This window comes from Rhinichthys klamathensis, unplaced genomic scaffold, assembly GCF_029890125.1.
Source record: "Rhinichthys klamathensis goyatoka isolate OS25496 unplaced genomic scaffold, OSU_Roscu_1.1 h1tg000076l_1, whole genome shotgun sequence".
NCBI classification, from domain to species: Eukaryota; Metazoa; Chordata; class Actinopteri; order Cypriniformes; family Leuciscidae; genus Rhinichthys; species Rhinichthys klamathensis.
Window position 1 is genome coordinate 1441133 of NW_026606618.1, and position 16368 is coordinate 1457500.

Consider the following 16368-nt stretch of genomic DNA (forward strand, 5'->3'; position numbering starts at 1 on the left):
GATTCAGATGACCGCCGCCGCTGGTGTCGAGACACAATAAGCCTCCTCGCAAACAGCATTCTTTGAGAGCTGATAAGCAGCGAAAAACAACATGCAATATTGATTTGTTTTTGTTGCCGCTTTCTATCTCTTTCATGCGCTATATCTCTCTGCACTTTGCATTTAAATGCTTTGTGTGCTCATCTGTGTCTTTTAACCTTGTTATGTTTGGAGCATTGTATTATGTAGTGATAGATCAATAAATCTGAGATTTTTTTCATTCTGGGATAACAAGTATCTGCTTGACCGATTGACATTAGTTCTCTCTTGGTCATTTCCAAAATCTGTAATTATTTTGGAATCATTTTGGATGTTGGTGTGCTGGTGTCCCAACCAGGCTTCCTAACTAGCTTAACCAACAATATATGCCTTGCACACATATTATTAATATTTTAATAAAACTGATAAATGTAATCTTTAGCAATGTTTATCATTGACTTGATAAAAAATACAGTAAAAACTTAGTTTTGTGAAATATTATTACAATTTAAAATAGCTGTTTTCTATTTGAACATATTTTAAAATATAATTTATACCTGTGATGGTAAAGCTGAATATTTAGCTGCATCATTACTGCATTCTTCAGTGTCACATGATCCTACAGAAATCATTGATTTGCTGCTCAAGAAAATGTTGAAAACAGTTATGCTGCTGATGATTAACTTCTGTATCGGCCATAATTTAAATATCAGCGCATCCCTATAATCTCACGTGTCATTTCTTGAGCTTCAGAAGAGATTTCAACAATCTCAAACTGTACTCAGATGTGCCAAGAGACCAATCATAATATCAGTCTGCAATCAGTAAGATTTCAAGCATTTCTCATCACATTCTTCTGGGACAAAGTGATCAGATCTGTGGTATTCACTATACTTCTGTCCTTTCTTTGTATAATTAATTAATTTCTAATAATATGTAAAATATCTTAGCTGAGACATGTGAGATGGAGTCGACATAATGAAACAACTCAATTAGGTTTCCTGAGCTGTGAAAGAGCAACCGGTGAGCAATACAAATATCCTCCGTGATTGTATAAACACTTAAAATTGATGTTTTTGTGTATAACCTACAAAGTGATATGGAGGCACTTGCGCACACACACACACACAAACACACTTGCGCTGAATAAGCCAATACACAACGCCCTCGCAACTAGTGACAGGGAATGCCCTTGACTCATCTGCTCTCGAATCCGAGGCTTCAAACGGCAAAGCTGCTTGTTGTGAGGCGGCATGCAGACGCAGGAATACTGTCCTGATGGGCACTGCTTTAAAGAAAGCTGTCACGCTGTCTTCTCACTCTCGCTCTCTTCTCTCCTTCGACACTGCTGTGTCACCATGTTTACGTCCTTGTCTCGCTCTTCTCCTGCACTCCTCTTTTCCCTCTGCTCTTTCCTTTCAGAGTGTTAGAATAATAATTCATTATGCCATTGATGAAAGTGATATACAGTGTAAACCAACCGGCAAATTAGAAAATCCCATGTACTTTTCTCATATCATATCAATTGCAGAATCGAGTGACATGTGAGGCTGATTATTCAGTTGGTCTGAACTTCAGAGTTAAAAAAGTCCATAAATTTGTACTAAATATTGCATAAAATAAAAAAATTAATCATTTTATTTATCTAGGTAGTTGACACAAGAGAAAGATGTAAATTGTATATGCTTTGACTAGTCTACATGCTTTATGATATAAAATATTTCATATATATATATATATATATCCTTACATGATTAGTTTATATCTGTTTTTCAAAATCTACTTCATATCTATCTACATAGGTCTATACATTGTTTATCCATTTATGATATAATATATTGCTTATAGGCTATATATATATATATATATAGTATTATTGCTATTAATCACATCTAACATAAGTTTGTAAGTGTGTATGTGTGTGTGTGTATACTGTATGAGTGCATGTGTGTATGAATGTATTTATATATATATATATACACATTATATATTTACAAACTTTTGTTAGATGCGATTTATCACGAATAATCACGCTAATACTATGTATATGTACATGTACTCTACTGTATATCATGTCTATCTATCTTTTGTTTGTCTATCTATATTTTGTGATAATATTAATAAATATTATATATATCCCTAATTTATTAATAAATGGTTGGTTCCTGTTTGTACAAATTATGCGTATCTACTTTTTATAATATAATAGATGGCAATTATACTGTTTACCACTAATAACTATGGGCACACATGTAGTATCTCTAAAAAATGAATTAGTGACGTCTTAGGCTTGTAAATCCCACTTTAAACATTACATCATAAAAGGTAATTTCTGAATATAGTTTATATTGTTTGCTCTACTGTTTACACATGTAGCCTTTATAACTTCCACTGCCTACTGAACACTGTTTAAATGGAATTAAAAAATATATATATTTTATCAAATCAACTTAGATATTTTATGTGGTTCAGATAACATAATATTTTGAGTTTCTGTTGATTAAACAATTCTTCTTCATTTTATTAACTACATTTTTTAATTTCAATGAACTTAAAATTTTAAGGCAACCTGGTTGCTTACTTTTTTAAGTTAAACCAACAATAATATTTTACAGTGTTCTTTCTGTTTGCTGTCAGAGTCATTGCAAGATGTACAACGACATCAACCTCACCTATGAAGAGCAGACAATGGAGTTCTGCCATTGTATTGGTGCAGATGTGCGTCGTCTGTATCCTTTTTCTAAACCCAAATGAAGGTCAGGCTGGGAGAAATTAGCAACCGAAAAGGGGGGATTTTAAAAGCAACGAGACATTAAACACCAATCTCTCTGACTTCAGTGTTGAGATGGTTCGCTATGTCCCCACAGAGTAGTTATATATTTTACAGATCAATATTTTTTTAATGAAAGAGGCTGGCGGGTGAAACCGAGCTTTAAAGTTCTGCAAGCAGTGATGGATGTGTGTACCGTGCTAAGCTGTAACGTGTTATGACAAATGAACGGTCACAGGAAGCCACTATCTTCTGGGCAGTTTCTAGTCAGTCCTGAAGGCGCTTAACACCTTTTAATGGTTTGACCTGTTTTTGTGTGTGGTTTTCTGCTGAGTCATGCAGTGTTTCCTGCTTGTATAAAGGCCTGTCTGTCTTTACAAGTGGCTATCGTTCCTTTAATCACTTCTGCTTGAAATATAATGACATATGCTTATTTGCTTGATGTCAGAGCACTCTGAATGTAACATTCAAGCAGGCCGCAACTCACACAGTGTATTTATTAAGACGCTGCATGAATAGTCTCAAACAGTTTGTCAGTCGTGCATTGGGTTCTCTTGGCGATGCAGTTCTGTGATGTAATCATCGAGTCCTTTAGAGAGTCATGCTACTGCTGATTCATTAAGCATCGCTGGTGTCTGTTAATGCCCTCATTGTAATCAACCATTTTGTTTGAATACTGTTTAGGAAACACTGAATCTTTTAGGCCACCCTGTGAGGAGACACAGATCAATACTTTGATTGAGAGATGACTAGGGTTAATATAAAAAATGAAAACGAATGTACATCTACATACATGTGTATATATAAATGTATATATGTACAGTTGTAATCGAAATTATTCAACCCCCATTGCAAAACAGGTTTATTGGCTAAATTTACAGACTTTCAGCTGCAATAAACAAATAAAACAATAGTAATTGAAATAGCTCAACACAACAAATGTTTCTTTCAAGTGGTTTCCCCAAATTCAACTGAAAATGCAACAATGACTTCCACAGTCTCAAAATTATTCAACCCCCTGAATAGAATCCCTCACATCAGCACAAATCTGTAAAACAGGTGTTGTCTCAAGCACACCTGATCAAGGGCTTCATTAGCTGCACCAGGTGGGCTTGAGCTAGAACACATGAAATGTCTGGACTGGCTAGGTTTGTTGAGTGTCAGGTTTGACTGCATGTTGGTCCAAATACGGTCAAAAGAATGGTCCAAAAAGTTAAGAGAACATATCATCGTCCTTCACAGGCCAGTAACAGGATACAAAAAGATAGCAAAGGAACTAAATGTTCCCAGAGACACCGTTGGAAGCATAATTCCCAAGTTCAAAGTTAAAGGAACAGTAGTTACACTATACCTGGACGGGGCCGAAAAAGGAAGCTTTCAATGGCTGCAACAAGATTTCTGAGAAGGCAGGTACAGAAAAACCCTGAGGTTTCAGCTTGCACAGTAAGGCGTGTACTAAACGTATGCGATTTCCATGCCAGAACTCCAAGATGTACACCACTACTGACCCAAAAGCACAGGAAAAGTTCTCAAAATCATATAAATAAATCACAGAAGTTTTAGGATTCTGTTATGTGGAGCGATGAAACTATACGTAGAACTTTTCGGCCCTATGGATCAGCGGTATGTCTGGAGGAGGAAGAATAAGGCATATGCTGAACACAGTCTACAGTTAAGCATGGCTCGGTGATGCTCTGCGGCTGCTTTGCATCCTCTGGCACTGTAAACCTGCAGCGTGTGGAAGGCAAGTTGAATTCATTGAAGTATCAGGAAATCCTAGGAGAAAACTTCATGCTGTCAGTGAGGAAGCTGAAGCTTGGGCCTCATTGGACCTTCCAACAGGACAATGATCCCAAGCACACCTCAAATTCCACCAAGGCTTGGTTGCAGAAGAAGTCCTGGAAGATTCTACAGTGGCCATCACAGTCACCTGACTAGAACATCTCTGGTGGGATTTGAAGAAGGCGGTTGCAGCACCCAAGAATATTAAGCCCCTTTCACACAGCGCTTTGAACCCGGCAAATTGCCGGCAAATTGCCAGAGTGCCTTCTGTGTGAACGCAAACACGACCCGGGACTGATGCCGGGATCGATGCCGGGTTGGGGACCTAGTAACATTGCCGTGTTCAGACCCGGAACGCGCGCTGTGTGAACAAAAGCCGTAACCAATGCCGTGTCGTAATGATGACGCTGAAGTGAAGTGAAAGCAGGCTAGTGAAACGGTACGTAATGCGCTAGTTTATGATCGAATCAGAGAAAAAAATGCACAAGCGTGGTTTCTCCAGAGAGAAATCGCAGCTCATAAGCAAACTATACACGTTGCTGAGACATTACATGTCACATCGATGTCACGTGTCTTTCCGGAACATACACGGGTTGTGTGTGAACGCGCTCTCTGATTCCGGCAAATCACTGGCAGTGTGAATGAAGCAAAATCAAACGAACCGGGGTCAAATCCCGGGTCGCTTTATCCGTGTATTTTCCGGAATCTCTGTGTGAAAGGGGCTTTACTGAACTGGAGGCCGTTGTTCATGAGGAATGGTCTATGATTCCTCAGAAACGCTGCCAGAAGCTGGTGTCTGGTTCTACATCTCGTTTGCAGCAGGTCATAACAGCAAAAGGATGTTCTACTAAGTAGTAAAGATGCTTGCCATGAAGGGGTTGAATAATTGTGAGACTGCAGAAGTCATTAAAAGTTGCATTTTCATTTGATTTTGGGGAAACCACTTGAAACATTTGTTGTGTTGAGCTATTTCAATTACGTTTGTTTGATTTGTTCATTCATTGCAAACTGCTAAAAGTCTGTACATTTTATATATCTGATTTGCAATGGGGGTTAAATAACTTTGATTACAACTGTTTATATATATACAGTATACACAAACATGCTTTTTTATTTTAGTTTAAGTGTCTTTTTTCTTCTTTGTTTTTTTTTTTTATTTCATAATTTTTATAATTCATTTTTAAATAATTTCTTCCCATTATGTAGCACTTTGGGTTTGGATTTTTTATTTTGTCACAAAATGTAACTATTTTATCTCCCAGCTCGTTATGTAAAGTTGGATATATAAGTACGTCCAACTTTATGCGCATAAATTATAATTGCGTTGGGTGATATATAATATGGCATATCTCAACTGCTTGACTGATAAGGCATAAAGATATTAAGATATTATGAACATTAACATCATGATTTTCTGTAAAGCTGCTTTGGAACAATGTCTATTGTAAAGCGCTATACAAATTTTAATTTGACTTGACTTGATCCATTTCACAAATGATTTGATGAATCAAATGATTCATTACATGATTTGTTACCTGAATTTGGACTGATTTGGTTGTTGAGTTTAATTCACTGACTTAGTCTCAAGTTTTCTGTAATTTTCTGAAATTCTACACACAGTACTATAATGCTAGAATTTAATAAAATTATATATATGACTTGGTGACACATTTAATTGACATCTAAAAGAACCAATCACAGTATATAAAAAAAAATTCAATTCGTTTTTTTTATTATTATTTTATTTTAAAATATAATTTGAATGCATTCCCAAGATGACTGGACACTTTGTAGAATTACATGTAACATAGTGAAGTCATGTGACTAAATATATTTATCATTGATAGCAAATGTTTATCATTGTATATTGCGTACTATTTTACATATTGAATTTAAAAAAGCAGTACACTAGAAGATTTTTAGTTTTACTTTTGCTTGCTTTTCTTTGACTTGCTTGACATGCTGAAAAAGGTCCCATGTTTACAATTTCGAAGAGAAAATAGTATTTGTACAGCACAACATGTCTTTGAGTCTTGGGAATTTTGGTTTGCAGAGTTTAGAGTCTGGCATGAGCGTCTGTATACATATTTGACTTCATCTTCGGCCGTGGGAAACGGAGCAAGAACTAAATGCAGAGGTATCATCAAAAATGCATGGAGATGAGACGGAGCAGTCAGCTCTGCTTGAGGAACACGTCAGCTCGGAGGAAGAGAGCCAGGGGACACTTTAACAGATGCAGAGCGTAACGACTCAATTTCAGATATGTGCAGATGCTCTCTGAGTCTCAAGCCTGGATTGTTTTTATGAGGTGAAGCGGATGCTGATTGGTGCTGCAAGTGTAGTGAACAACTTTGATATAAAAATAACTATATAAGTTATTTAATCAGGGTTGGAGCTAAATTCTAGCGCTATCAGCCAACTCACGATTATAGCTTCATTATAAATAAACATTACGTCGATTATAGATGTACAGAAAGGTTTATTAAAATGATATTATATGTTAGATTATCAAAGGTTTACTCACCACGCTAGCACGAAGTTCCCCTGGTCTTCTGGCAATAAGAAGCACAAAAAGTCCACCTGGTGTCGTCATGTCTTGAACTCGTATAGCAGAAATAATGTTCCTTAACCATTTTAAGCTTGTTTTATTATATGAATTAATCATTCATTTACAGATTTCGTTAGTTAAGAAAAAAGAGAATGTGGGGAAAAAAGGGAAAAAATATTACAGGAATTAAAATAAAAAAAATACCTGTAGACTAAACACGTGATGCGCATGTGCACGCCGTCGGCGTTTCCGCGGGTTTGCATTTTTGAGGTTTGCACAGAGATAACCTTTTTTTCCCAAAAAAATTTCAAGGCTTGCACCGTGGAATCTATTTCAGGGTTTGGGTTCTCGAGCCACCAGGCACTGTTTTCTGCGGATGAGCGGGCCGGAGCGCGTTGAGTGTTTTCTGTTAGAACGGTGTCGTGTTAGCGCCCCCTAAGTTAATAACTAATGATCTTTGCAACGGAAGTGAATGAATCAATCAAAACTAACTTTAGCTGGACAATAACTTTATTCTAGAGCTGCTGTAAAGCCAAAACAATCTCTGTTACTGTCATTTCCTATTATCACTCCAAAGCTGCTTTAAAAGCGCTAAATAAATTAAGGTGACTTTACTAATAAATAACAATGTTGACAGGGAAAGGATATTAAGTTTAAGGGTCAGTGCTACAATTTACCACATTGTAGACTGAGACCCACCCCCAGTGCTCAACCTAAACTGGTCCGGGTCTCTATGCCCATATCTCACCCAAGATCAGACCAGCCTTTATGGTCCGTAATCGGGCTGAATGTGGCTAAATGTGCCGTGTCTCAGTGCAAATCAGGCCAAATCCACAACCTATCCAAATCTGGCAACCATTACTGGGCCAGAGCTCAGCCGCAATTGGCCCGATGGGGCTGGCTACCTGGGGTCTTTTTGACCATTAGCTGTCCCCCTTGACCACTAAAACACACAACAGTGGCAATTAACCCACAAACAGACAGAAAGTTCCAAACACTCAGTCTCCCATTAATGTCCAGGCTTGAGCCAGAGCTCATTAAGACCAATAGAGTGTCTAATTAAGCCACGCACTGTGAGAACAAGCAGCTGGTCTTCCCAGCAGCCTTTAGGATTCCACTGACTGAGGGGCCCATCGCTCTATTCCAGCCTTTTTACATAAACTCTATCCCTCATCAGAACCCCAACAATATTTACAAATGTTCAAGCCATGATGCCTAGCTTCTGAACTTCATATTTAAAGTGATAGTTTACTCAGTTTTAAGCAGGATGCTAAACAGGATGTTAAAGTAGTCCATGATTTGTGCACTATATTTAAGTCTTCTGAAGTCATACGATAGCTATGGAACAAACTGAAATGTGTGCCACTGAAAATCTTCCCTACTGAGTTTTTCTACATTGTGCAACTTTAAATGTGCATGTGGTAAAATTCAACTGACATCAGATTCTGTTCACAAACCAGTTTGAATGATTCATTCACTCATTGGACTGATTTGATTCTTGAGTTCAATATACTTACCGACTCAATGAATCAGTCTCAGCGTGTTAGCTCACTGGAAGAAGATTATCAGTGAAAAAATTACTTTTAGTTTTGGTCAATTGTTTTACTTCTGAAAACTTGAGTAATAGTCATATGGACCACTTGCTTTTTCGTCCATTTCAAAGCTTGAAAGCTTCAGTCCCCATTCGTTGCAATTACATGAAAAGCCGCAATCAGGACAAAATTCTAAATTTCTCATTTCGTGTTCCACAGATCAAAGAAAGTCATTCGGGTTCGGAATGACATGAAGATGAGATTATACTTAAAGATTTTTGACATGAAAAGCAAAACCTATGTTGCTCTTGGAGATGAACCAACAATCCACTTGGACAAGGTCAGCTGAGGTAATTTACAAATAAGTTTAATAAGTCTAATGACTTGATCTCATAAGCTCATTGTTATTATGGCCGGTTTGGCATGAAAGACGTCTGGTCTGTTTGTTGCTGCGGTGAGCTGCTGTTGATATTTTCGGCGCTATGTGATACTTGCGGTAGTAGAGACAGTTGGCCTCTCTCGCATGTGCGACTCGAGTTCTCTGTGTTGACAGATGGAACCCCGTCGCCCCCCTTTTGTAGCTTTGTTTCAGTGAATCACACCTCAGGAGATGGGACATCCCTGTCTGAGATTTCCACACCTCCGTTTTCCACTTCAGTCTTCTTTCCATCGCTCTTTCTCTCTCTCTCCATCTGTCCCCAAGGAATGCCTGAAAATAGCAGCCTAGGGAAAACTGGGTCAGGCATCATCATGGGTTCCTGGGGTGGGATTTAGAGGTTGGGGTGTGCGCTAAAGTGAAGACGCACTCTAGAGCAGGGGCGGTTCTAGACCGTTTTTAGGGGGCTTTAGCCCCCCTGTCTGTCGTCTCATCGCCCCTAAAACTATAATCACCTTTTTGAAAGATCAGGCCAGTATTGCTTCAAGTAAGTTTATAAATTTCACGTGTTTTTAAGTCTTATCAGTTTAAACATTCAAGTGATTTTAAGCCATTTAAAGGAACACTCCGACTTTTTGGGTATTTAGCCTATTCACCTTATCCCCCAGAGTTAGATAAGTCCATACATACCTTTTTCATCTCCGTGCGTGCTATAAGTCTGTTTGACGCACCCACCGCTAGCCTAGCTTAGCACAAAGACTGGATGTAAATGGTTGCAGCTAGCATACTAATCCAGATAAGTGACAAAATAACGCAAACATTTTCTTATTTACATGTTGTGATTTGTATCGAAGCACTGCTACTTGGGCGGAGTGATAACCGCAGCACCTGAGACGCGCTCTCTGCTCCTCACCACGGCTCGTCACAGGTGCTGCGGTTATCACTCCGCCCAAGTAGCAGTGCTTCGCCTTCAGAGAATATAGTTCCCAGTATTTATACGGTTAAAATATGTCTGTGTCTCATGTGACTTTGTTTTTTGTACACTCTGTGACTATACAAATCACAACATGTAAATAGGAAAATGTTTCCGTTATTTTGTCACTTATTTGGATTAGTATGCTAGCTGCAACCATTTACATCCAGTCTTTGTGCTAAGCTAGGCTAGCGGTGGGTGCGTCAAACAGACTTATAGCACGCACGGAGATTAAAAAGGTATGTATGGACTTATCTAACTCTGGGGGATAAGGTGAATAGGCTAAAGTCCCAAAAAGTCGGAGTGTTCCTTTAAGCGCAAGACGCCGTGAAAGTAACTTAATTCGGTACTTGCGTGCTGTGATAGCTGTGCGCGCACACGGAAAGCCGCCTCTCAGACACACAAAATTATTATTCTAGTATTAGTATTAGCTAGTATTAGCTTTTGCTGTGATCCGACCGACCAGGCCAGAAGAAAAAATCATATTTTAGTTCTTTATCTAGTTAAAAGTAGTACGATATAATGACAATTTGTTAGTCAAACGGTAGCCTAAACGTATATTCAATTTGAACTGTACTGCAGAAAGACTGGTATATTATATAATTTATAAAGTGTTTATATTGACTTACCAGTACTGGTTGGGTACTTTTGACTTACTATAGTAATATAGTGGTGCCAATTTACAAAGAGACACCACTTATGAAATGGTCTCTTGCTACACATTCGCACTTAGGGCTAAGCTCCTAGAACCGTCCCTGCTCTAGAGTTAGGGGTGGAGAGTATCGAACCTGGGTTATATTGACAGATGGGACTGTCTTCAGCCCTACATTAACTTTGTGCCGTGTTTTTACTGACTTTGCATTTTGGCTCTGGTTGGATTCTTATTCTGTCTCACTCTTTTTTCTGGCATGGCTGCTTTTGTTCATTAGACTGTCTGCACCTGCTTTCTTTTACTGAAGTTCACCCAAAATAATTTTTTTCATCTCTTACTCACCCTTATGTTGTTCCAAACTCATTTGCTGTTTTTTCTTCCTGTTTAACACAAGAGTAGACACTTTTGAAGAAACTTTTCCCATCAGGATATAAATCCAATTTTTGCTTGACCGGGCAACATTTTCACTGGCCCTATACCACATTTTTAGCAATTTTTTATTTACATATGTACACTACCGTTCAAAAGTTTGGGGTCTGTAAGATTTTTTAATGTTTTTAAAAAAAAGTCTCATGTTCAAAATATTATTATTAACAATGTGGAAAACCGTTGTGCTGTTTAATATTTTTGTGGAAACTTGATACATTTTTTCAGGATTTTTGATGAATATAAAGTGCAAAAGAACAGCATTTATTTCAAATAGAAATCATTTTTATCATTATAAATGTCTTCACTCTCACTTTTGATCAATTTAATGCTTCCTTGATAAATAAAAATATGAATTTCTTGAATTTCAAACTTTTGAATGGTAGTGTACTTTTAATTTATATTTATATTTTTAAAATACATTTTCTTTACAATTTTACATTAACAATTTTTTTCTTCACAATAAGAACATTTGCACCAAAACTGGAAATCATACTGTTATGTCACTCCATTTTCTTCATAAACATGCTTGGCATATAATGCAAAGCATTACTTATTGATTTGTGCTTTTCAGTACATCCCTACTGATGATTCCAAGACTATTTTTCCAAGACCAAGTCTTTTCATCAAAACAGGCTTGAATAATTAAAGACAGAATTTTCCTAATTGGATGAACAATTTTTCTGTAATGCTATTGCTTTTTTCTACCTCATTTAAAACAGAAATATCGGCAAAATTCTAAAGTTAACCAGAGATCTTATCCAGCTTAAGTTTTAGGCTACTCCCACAGGGCAAACAACCTGTCTTCGCCCTAAATAATTATCAACATAAGCACTGAAATGGCGTAAAACTTCCATTAATTAGATTTAGAATTACAATGCCCCTCTCAAACCAAGGCTCCACATCTTGAACAAAGAGAGATTCTCTCGGCGGAAATCCAATCAGATTTTTCCCTCATGTTTACAACTTCGGCTGTGAAACGGCTTCCTCTTCAGTACTCTTTCCTAAACTTGAGAATACTGCAAGCAACTTGTAGTATCCACCAGGGAGTTGTACAGTTTTGAGCCTTTTCTGCAAGGTCAGGCCCTCATGTACAGTACAGTTTCAAAACCACACCTGCACCATCTCCAACAAAAGCCCCCAAACTCAACCGGCCTGCTTTTTATAAGCCATGCTGACGTGGCAAGTTTTCAAATAGTTGGTGAACGTGAATTCATTCATCAAAGTCTGGTAAGGAACAACACCTTTGCTTGCCACTTCTCACCCTAGAGTTCGATGCATTGGGAAACGTTGACACGAATCTTGCGAAAAGGCCTGTAGGCTTTGCTGTCTGTTCAAAACAAGGACTTTGGGCATCGCGGTGGGATGTACGGTGCCAAACAGAGCCTCAATGACCTGCCGCTGCGTCTGTGTTTATGAAGGACACAGCCCGGCTCAGTGGGATGAGATTCAATGTGTGAATGGCTCTCTCTTTCTATCTTCCCCTCTGGGCCTTCGGTTGATGTCAGAGGGACAGGATGTTAGCGGATGCTCCCTTTGGTTGTTGATTTGATGCTAGTGTTGCGCTTTATCGCATAATGGTAATGGACTAGTCAGGGCTTCCGACTATGTCTAAATAGTTACATTTCGTGACCATTTTTACTGTTGATCTGTATAGAGAACAAAAATGATCCATGCTTTTTGCTACTGTTTTCTGGATTATTTGATACTATTAAAGCATGTTATATTACTCTAAATTGTATGGACATTGCAATACAAAACATATATTTGTAAATATTTTTAAATATAATATAAATATCTGTATCATATCAGACATTATTTATGAATTTATCGCCATTGGTCGCTGTTGAATATTTAATTGTGCAATACCGTATAGTACCTTTATAAATGACCTTCCATCATGTGATGCTCAGATAAAGTACTTTTCTTTCGAATTTCCTCCTTATGAGAGAAAAAAAATGGTTTTCACAAAAATATTCTGTTTTCAACATTGATAATAATAAGAAATGTTTCTTAAGCAGCAAATCAATGATTTCTGAAGGATCATGTGAAACTGAAGACTTGAGTAATGATGCTGAAAATTCAGCTTTGCATCATAATTCATAATTTTACAGGTTTAATGTATTGTTTATTAAATAAATGCATCCTTGGTGTGAGCATAAGGGTCTTCTAGCAAAAAAAAACATATTTTATATATTAATTACCAACCCACAAACCTTTGACCTGTGGTATATGATGGCACTGCTCTGATGTATGCTAGTCTAAAACTCTTAGGATGCAGGTAAGGTATGTGAAACTAATCCCAGGCTAAGAAAACTGAATGTTTGTTTGCCGATACCAGCCTAACATGAGCCTTTTGTAGCCGCCGATGTCTTAATGACATTGGTGAACAAGTGACATTGATGTATGTGTTTGTAAATTGTACGTTTAAGTTAAAAAAGCTTTGTGTCAACAAAGTGACTAACAGCCGAGCTAATGCATTTGCAGCAGGGCGATAGGAACACAACATGTTGCGCAGGATTATGGCATTGGCAGTCATCAGACTGCTGCATCACTGTCACTGCTGATTCTTGACGGTTCAAGAGTTCTGACGATGCCGTTTCCTCTTTCCTCTCCAGGATTTAAGTGTCCTGTCTGCTCCAAATCAGTGGCATCCAATGAGATGGAGGTTCACTTCATCATGTGTCTGAGCAAGCCCCGCCTCTCCTACAACGGTAAGACACGCCCTCCTGTTATTCCTGCACATTTCCCTGCTCAATAACTGATCTCTATTCTCGATAACTATCCACTCCAGTACTCTCCTCCTTTTTGTTTGTCATCGTATCAGAAATCCTTTCGTTCTCCATTTCATTCTTGTCTGATTCCATTCTGGGGCTGAAAAGAGTCTGTGAACTGTGGATGACCCATCAATCTAGGTCGGTCTCTCTCTCTTTTTCTGTTTTGCCGTGGGGAAACCAAGGTTACCACTGTATATGACATTTGTCATCCATTTTTCCTCGCTTTGCTTTTTTTTCTTTTCTTCCTCCATCACTCTCATTTGCAGTTTCAAGTAATCTGTAGGCTGTCAAATTACAGTCATTTTTTTCAAAATATTCCTCTATTGATTTTTATTCCAGCCATGTTTGATGTTACCGCTCATATTATCTTAATTTGCATCACATTTAAGTTCTGTAATATGATGGATATCCGAGTAAAACCTAATGATATTTGATTTTTTCCCATTGGGTTTTCATTGAATTCTTTCATCAATCATGCAAAAGTTAAATGTTAGGCTATATTATTAAATATTAATATTATTTTTCCCATGGTTATATCAGACAAAAGCTTGTTTCAGAAATAGAGAATTTTTTTATATGGATTATATGAACAATTTTCTTATTTAGAATAATGTGTTCATTTAAACCAGCAATTTCTTAATTAGGAATGAGGTCAACTTTGATTACATTTTATCTTTTATGTTTTGGTTAATTAATTTAAAGTCTTAAGTTCAAATGGGCTGACTTGTAACATGTAATATGTCAAGTTAAATGTGTGTGTGTATGTATATGTATATATATATATATATTATATACACACACACACACACATTTCATTTTTTTTTATTATCTTATTTAACAAATCAATTCATTAATTATTTTTTATCTTGTATAAGCAATTTTTAATTCATTTTAATCTAAACCTTTTGTCTTATATAAAAACATTTAGATTTGAGATTTTATTAATTTAATGTTATTTTCATATAAAAAATAATTGCAATTTTTATTTTTTTAATCAATTGTAATCAAAATGTTCTATTATCTTAATCTTAAAATTAAAATATTTTGTAGTATTTTTTATCTTATTTTTTTAATTTAAAAAAGAATTCTATAATTTCTTAAATTTCTGTAATTCTATAATTTCTATAAATTCTATAATTAATAAAAACATTTTTTTTAAAGAATTCTATAATTTCAAGAAGAAGCGATGGCGATACATTGACAAGCAACACAGCTCACTATTGATGCTTTTGGATCAGTCTGTCAAGTGCAGCTTTGCAGGAAGGTGGCACACATGGCACAGCTGTAGTGACCCGATGACATTGGTAGTCTCTGCTTGTAACAGCTGTGTTGGGTTGGATGGACGTCTGACTGACAGCTATCTGACCGAGGGACAGCTGTCCAGCTCAGCTTGAGCTATAGGTGACCAGCAGTGATGCTTCTGATTGTTACCGGTGTGAGATCATCTTTCTTTACAAAAACATTTGTATGTTTTTAATATATTAATTGAATTTCTTTTGGTTAGTCATTTTGTCAGTAATTAATTGAGGAAAAAGGTTTTGAGCGTACATGTACCTTTAGTAAATGAATACTATAGGGTTGTATACCGGTTCCAGTCGGTACTAAAAGAAGTTGACGGTACCAGCATTTCCGCAGTATAGGCTACCTGAAAGTACCGAGTACCCGGTATATTCGGTAACCGCTGATAGACGCAGCTTTCAAACGCTCTCGTTCCTGTTTGTTTGAGCGTTCTCTGAGCGTCAAAGTTTGGTTAAGATTTATTTATTTTTTGTCTATTTAGATCATATTTTTTGGTCTATTTATTTTTTGTTATTTTAGTTCAACGTATACGCTTAAATGAAATGAAAATGATAAATGTTGTCTTGGCAACTAGCTGAAATAAATTCAATTTTATTTGAAGTAATGATAAAAAAAATTATGGTTTTAGTTTTAGTTAACAATGTGTTAACAGAAAGAACTCTTGCTTTTCTTGCATGTTAATTGGTTTTTCTTCTATTTAATAGCCTTGTTTTATTATTTTGTCACTTACTGACCCCACTATGTTCAAGTTAGTGACATTAACACACCAGAACACACTGCAGCTAATCTTATTTCCCACAATGCACTCTGTCCCATTGTCAACTGCAGCCAGTGACAGTCACACGTCAGCAGATCTGCTCACTGTAAAACCCGCTCTCTATGAAAGCAGTATGTACACTTTGCTCGCCTTTTGACGCTATGGTTTGTGCCCACCAGCCCTCCATTTCTATGTGAACTCTAATCCACCCCAGTTTGTATTGATCCAGGCAGGGAAATAACCCTGGACTAATGCTAGATGAAACATTGGACTAACCCTGGACTAATACATGTTTTACCTTTAGATGAGATGGTATTAGAGTTGAGGGTATTTCCTGTACCAGCAGATGGCAAAATACTTTTTTGATGTTCAGTATGATTTTCAGAGTTTTTCTAAGCTTGCAGTCACAAAATAAGTGCTCAATAATTTCTTTGACTGATTCACTGTGTGATTTGTTG

General features: G+C 37.0%; 1 protein-coding gene across 1 annotated transcript in view; it reads left to right on the forward strand.

The window, feature by feature from the left end:
* znrf1 (zinc and ring finger 1) overlaps nt 1–16368 on the forward strand; it is a 42019-nt gene that overhangs the window by 13922 nt on the left and 11729 nt on the right. The window contains exon 2 of the mRNA XM_056250843.1: nt 13696–13791. Coding sequence (XP_056106818.1) covers nt 13696–13791 — 96 coding nt within the window. The remainder of the gene's footprint in view (nt 1–13695; nt 13792–16368) is intronic.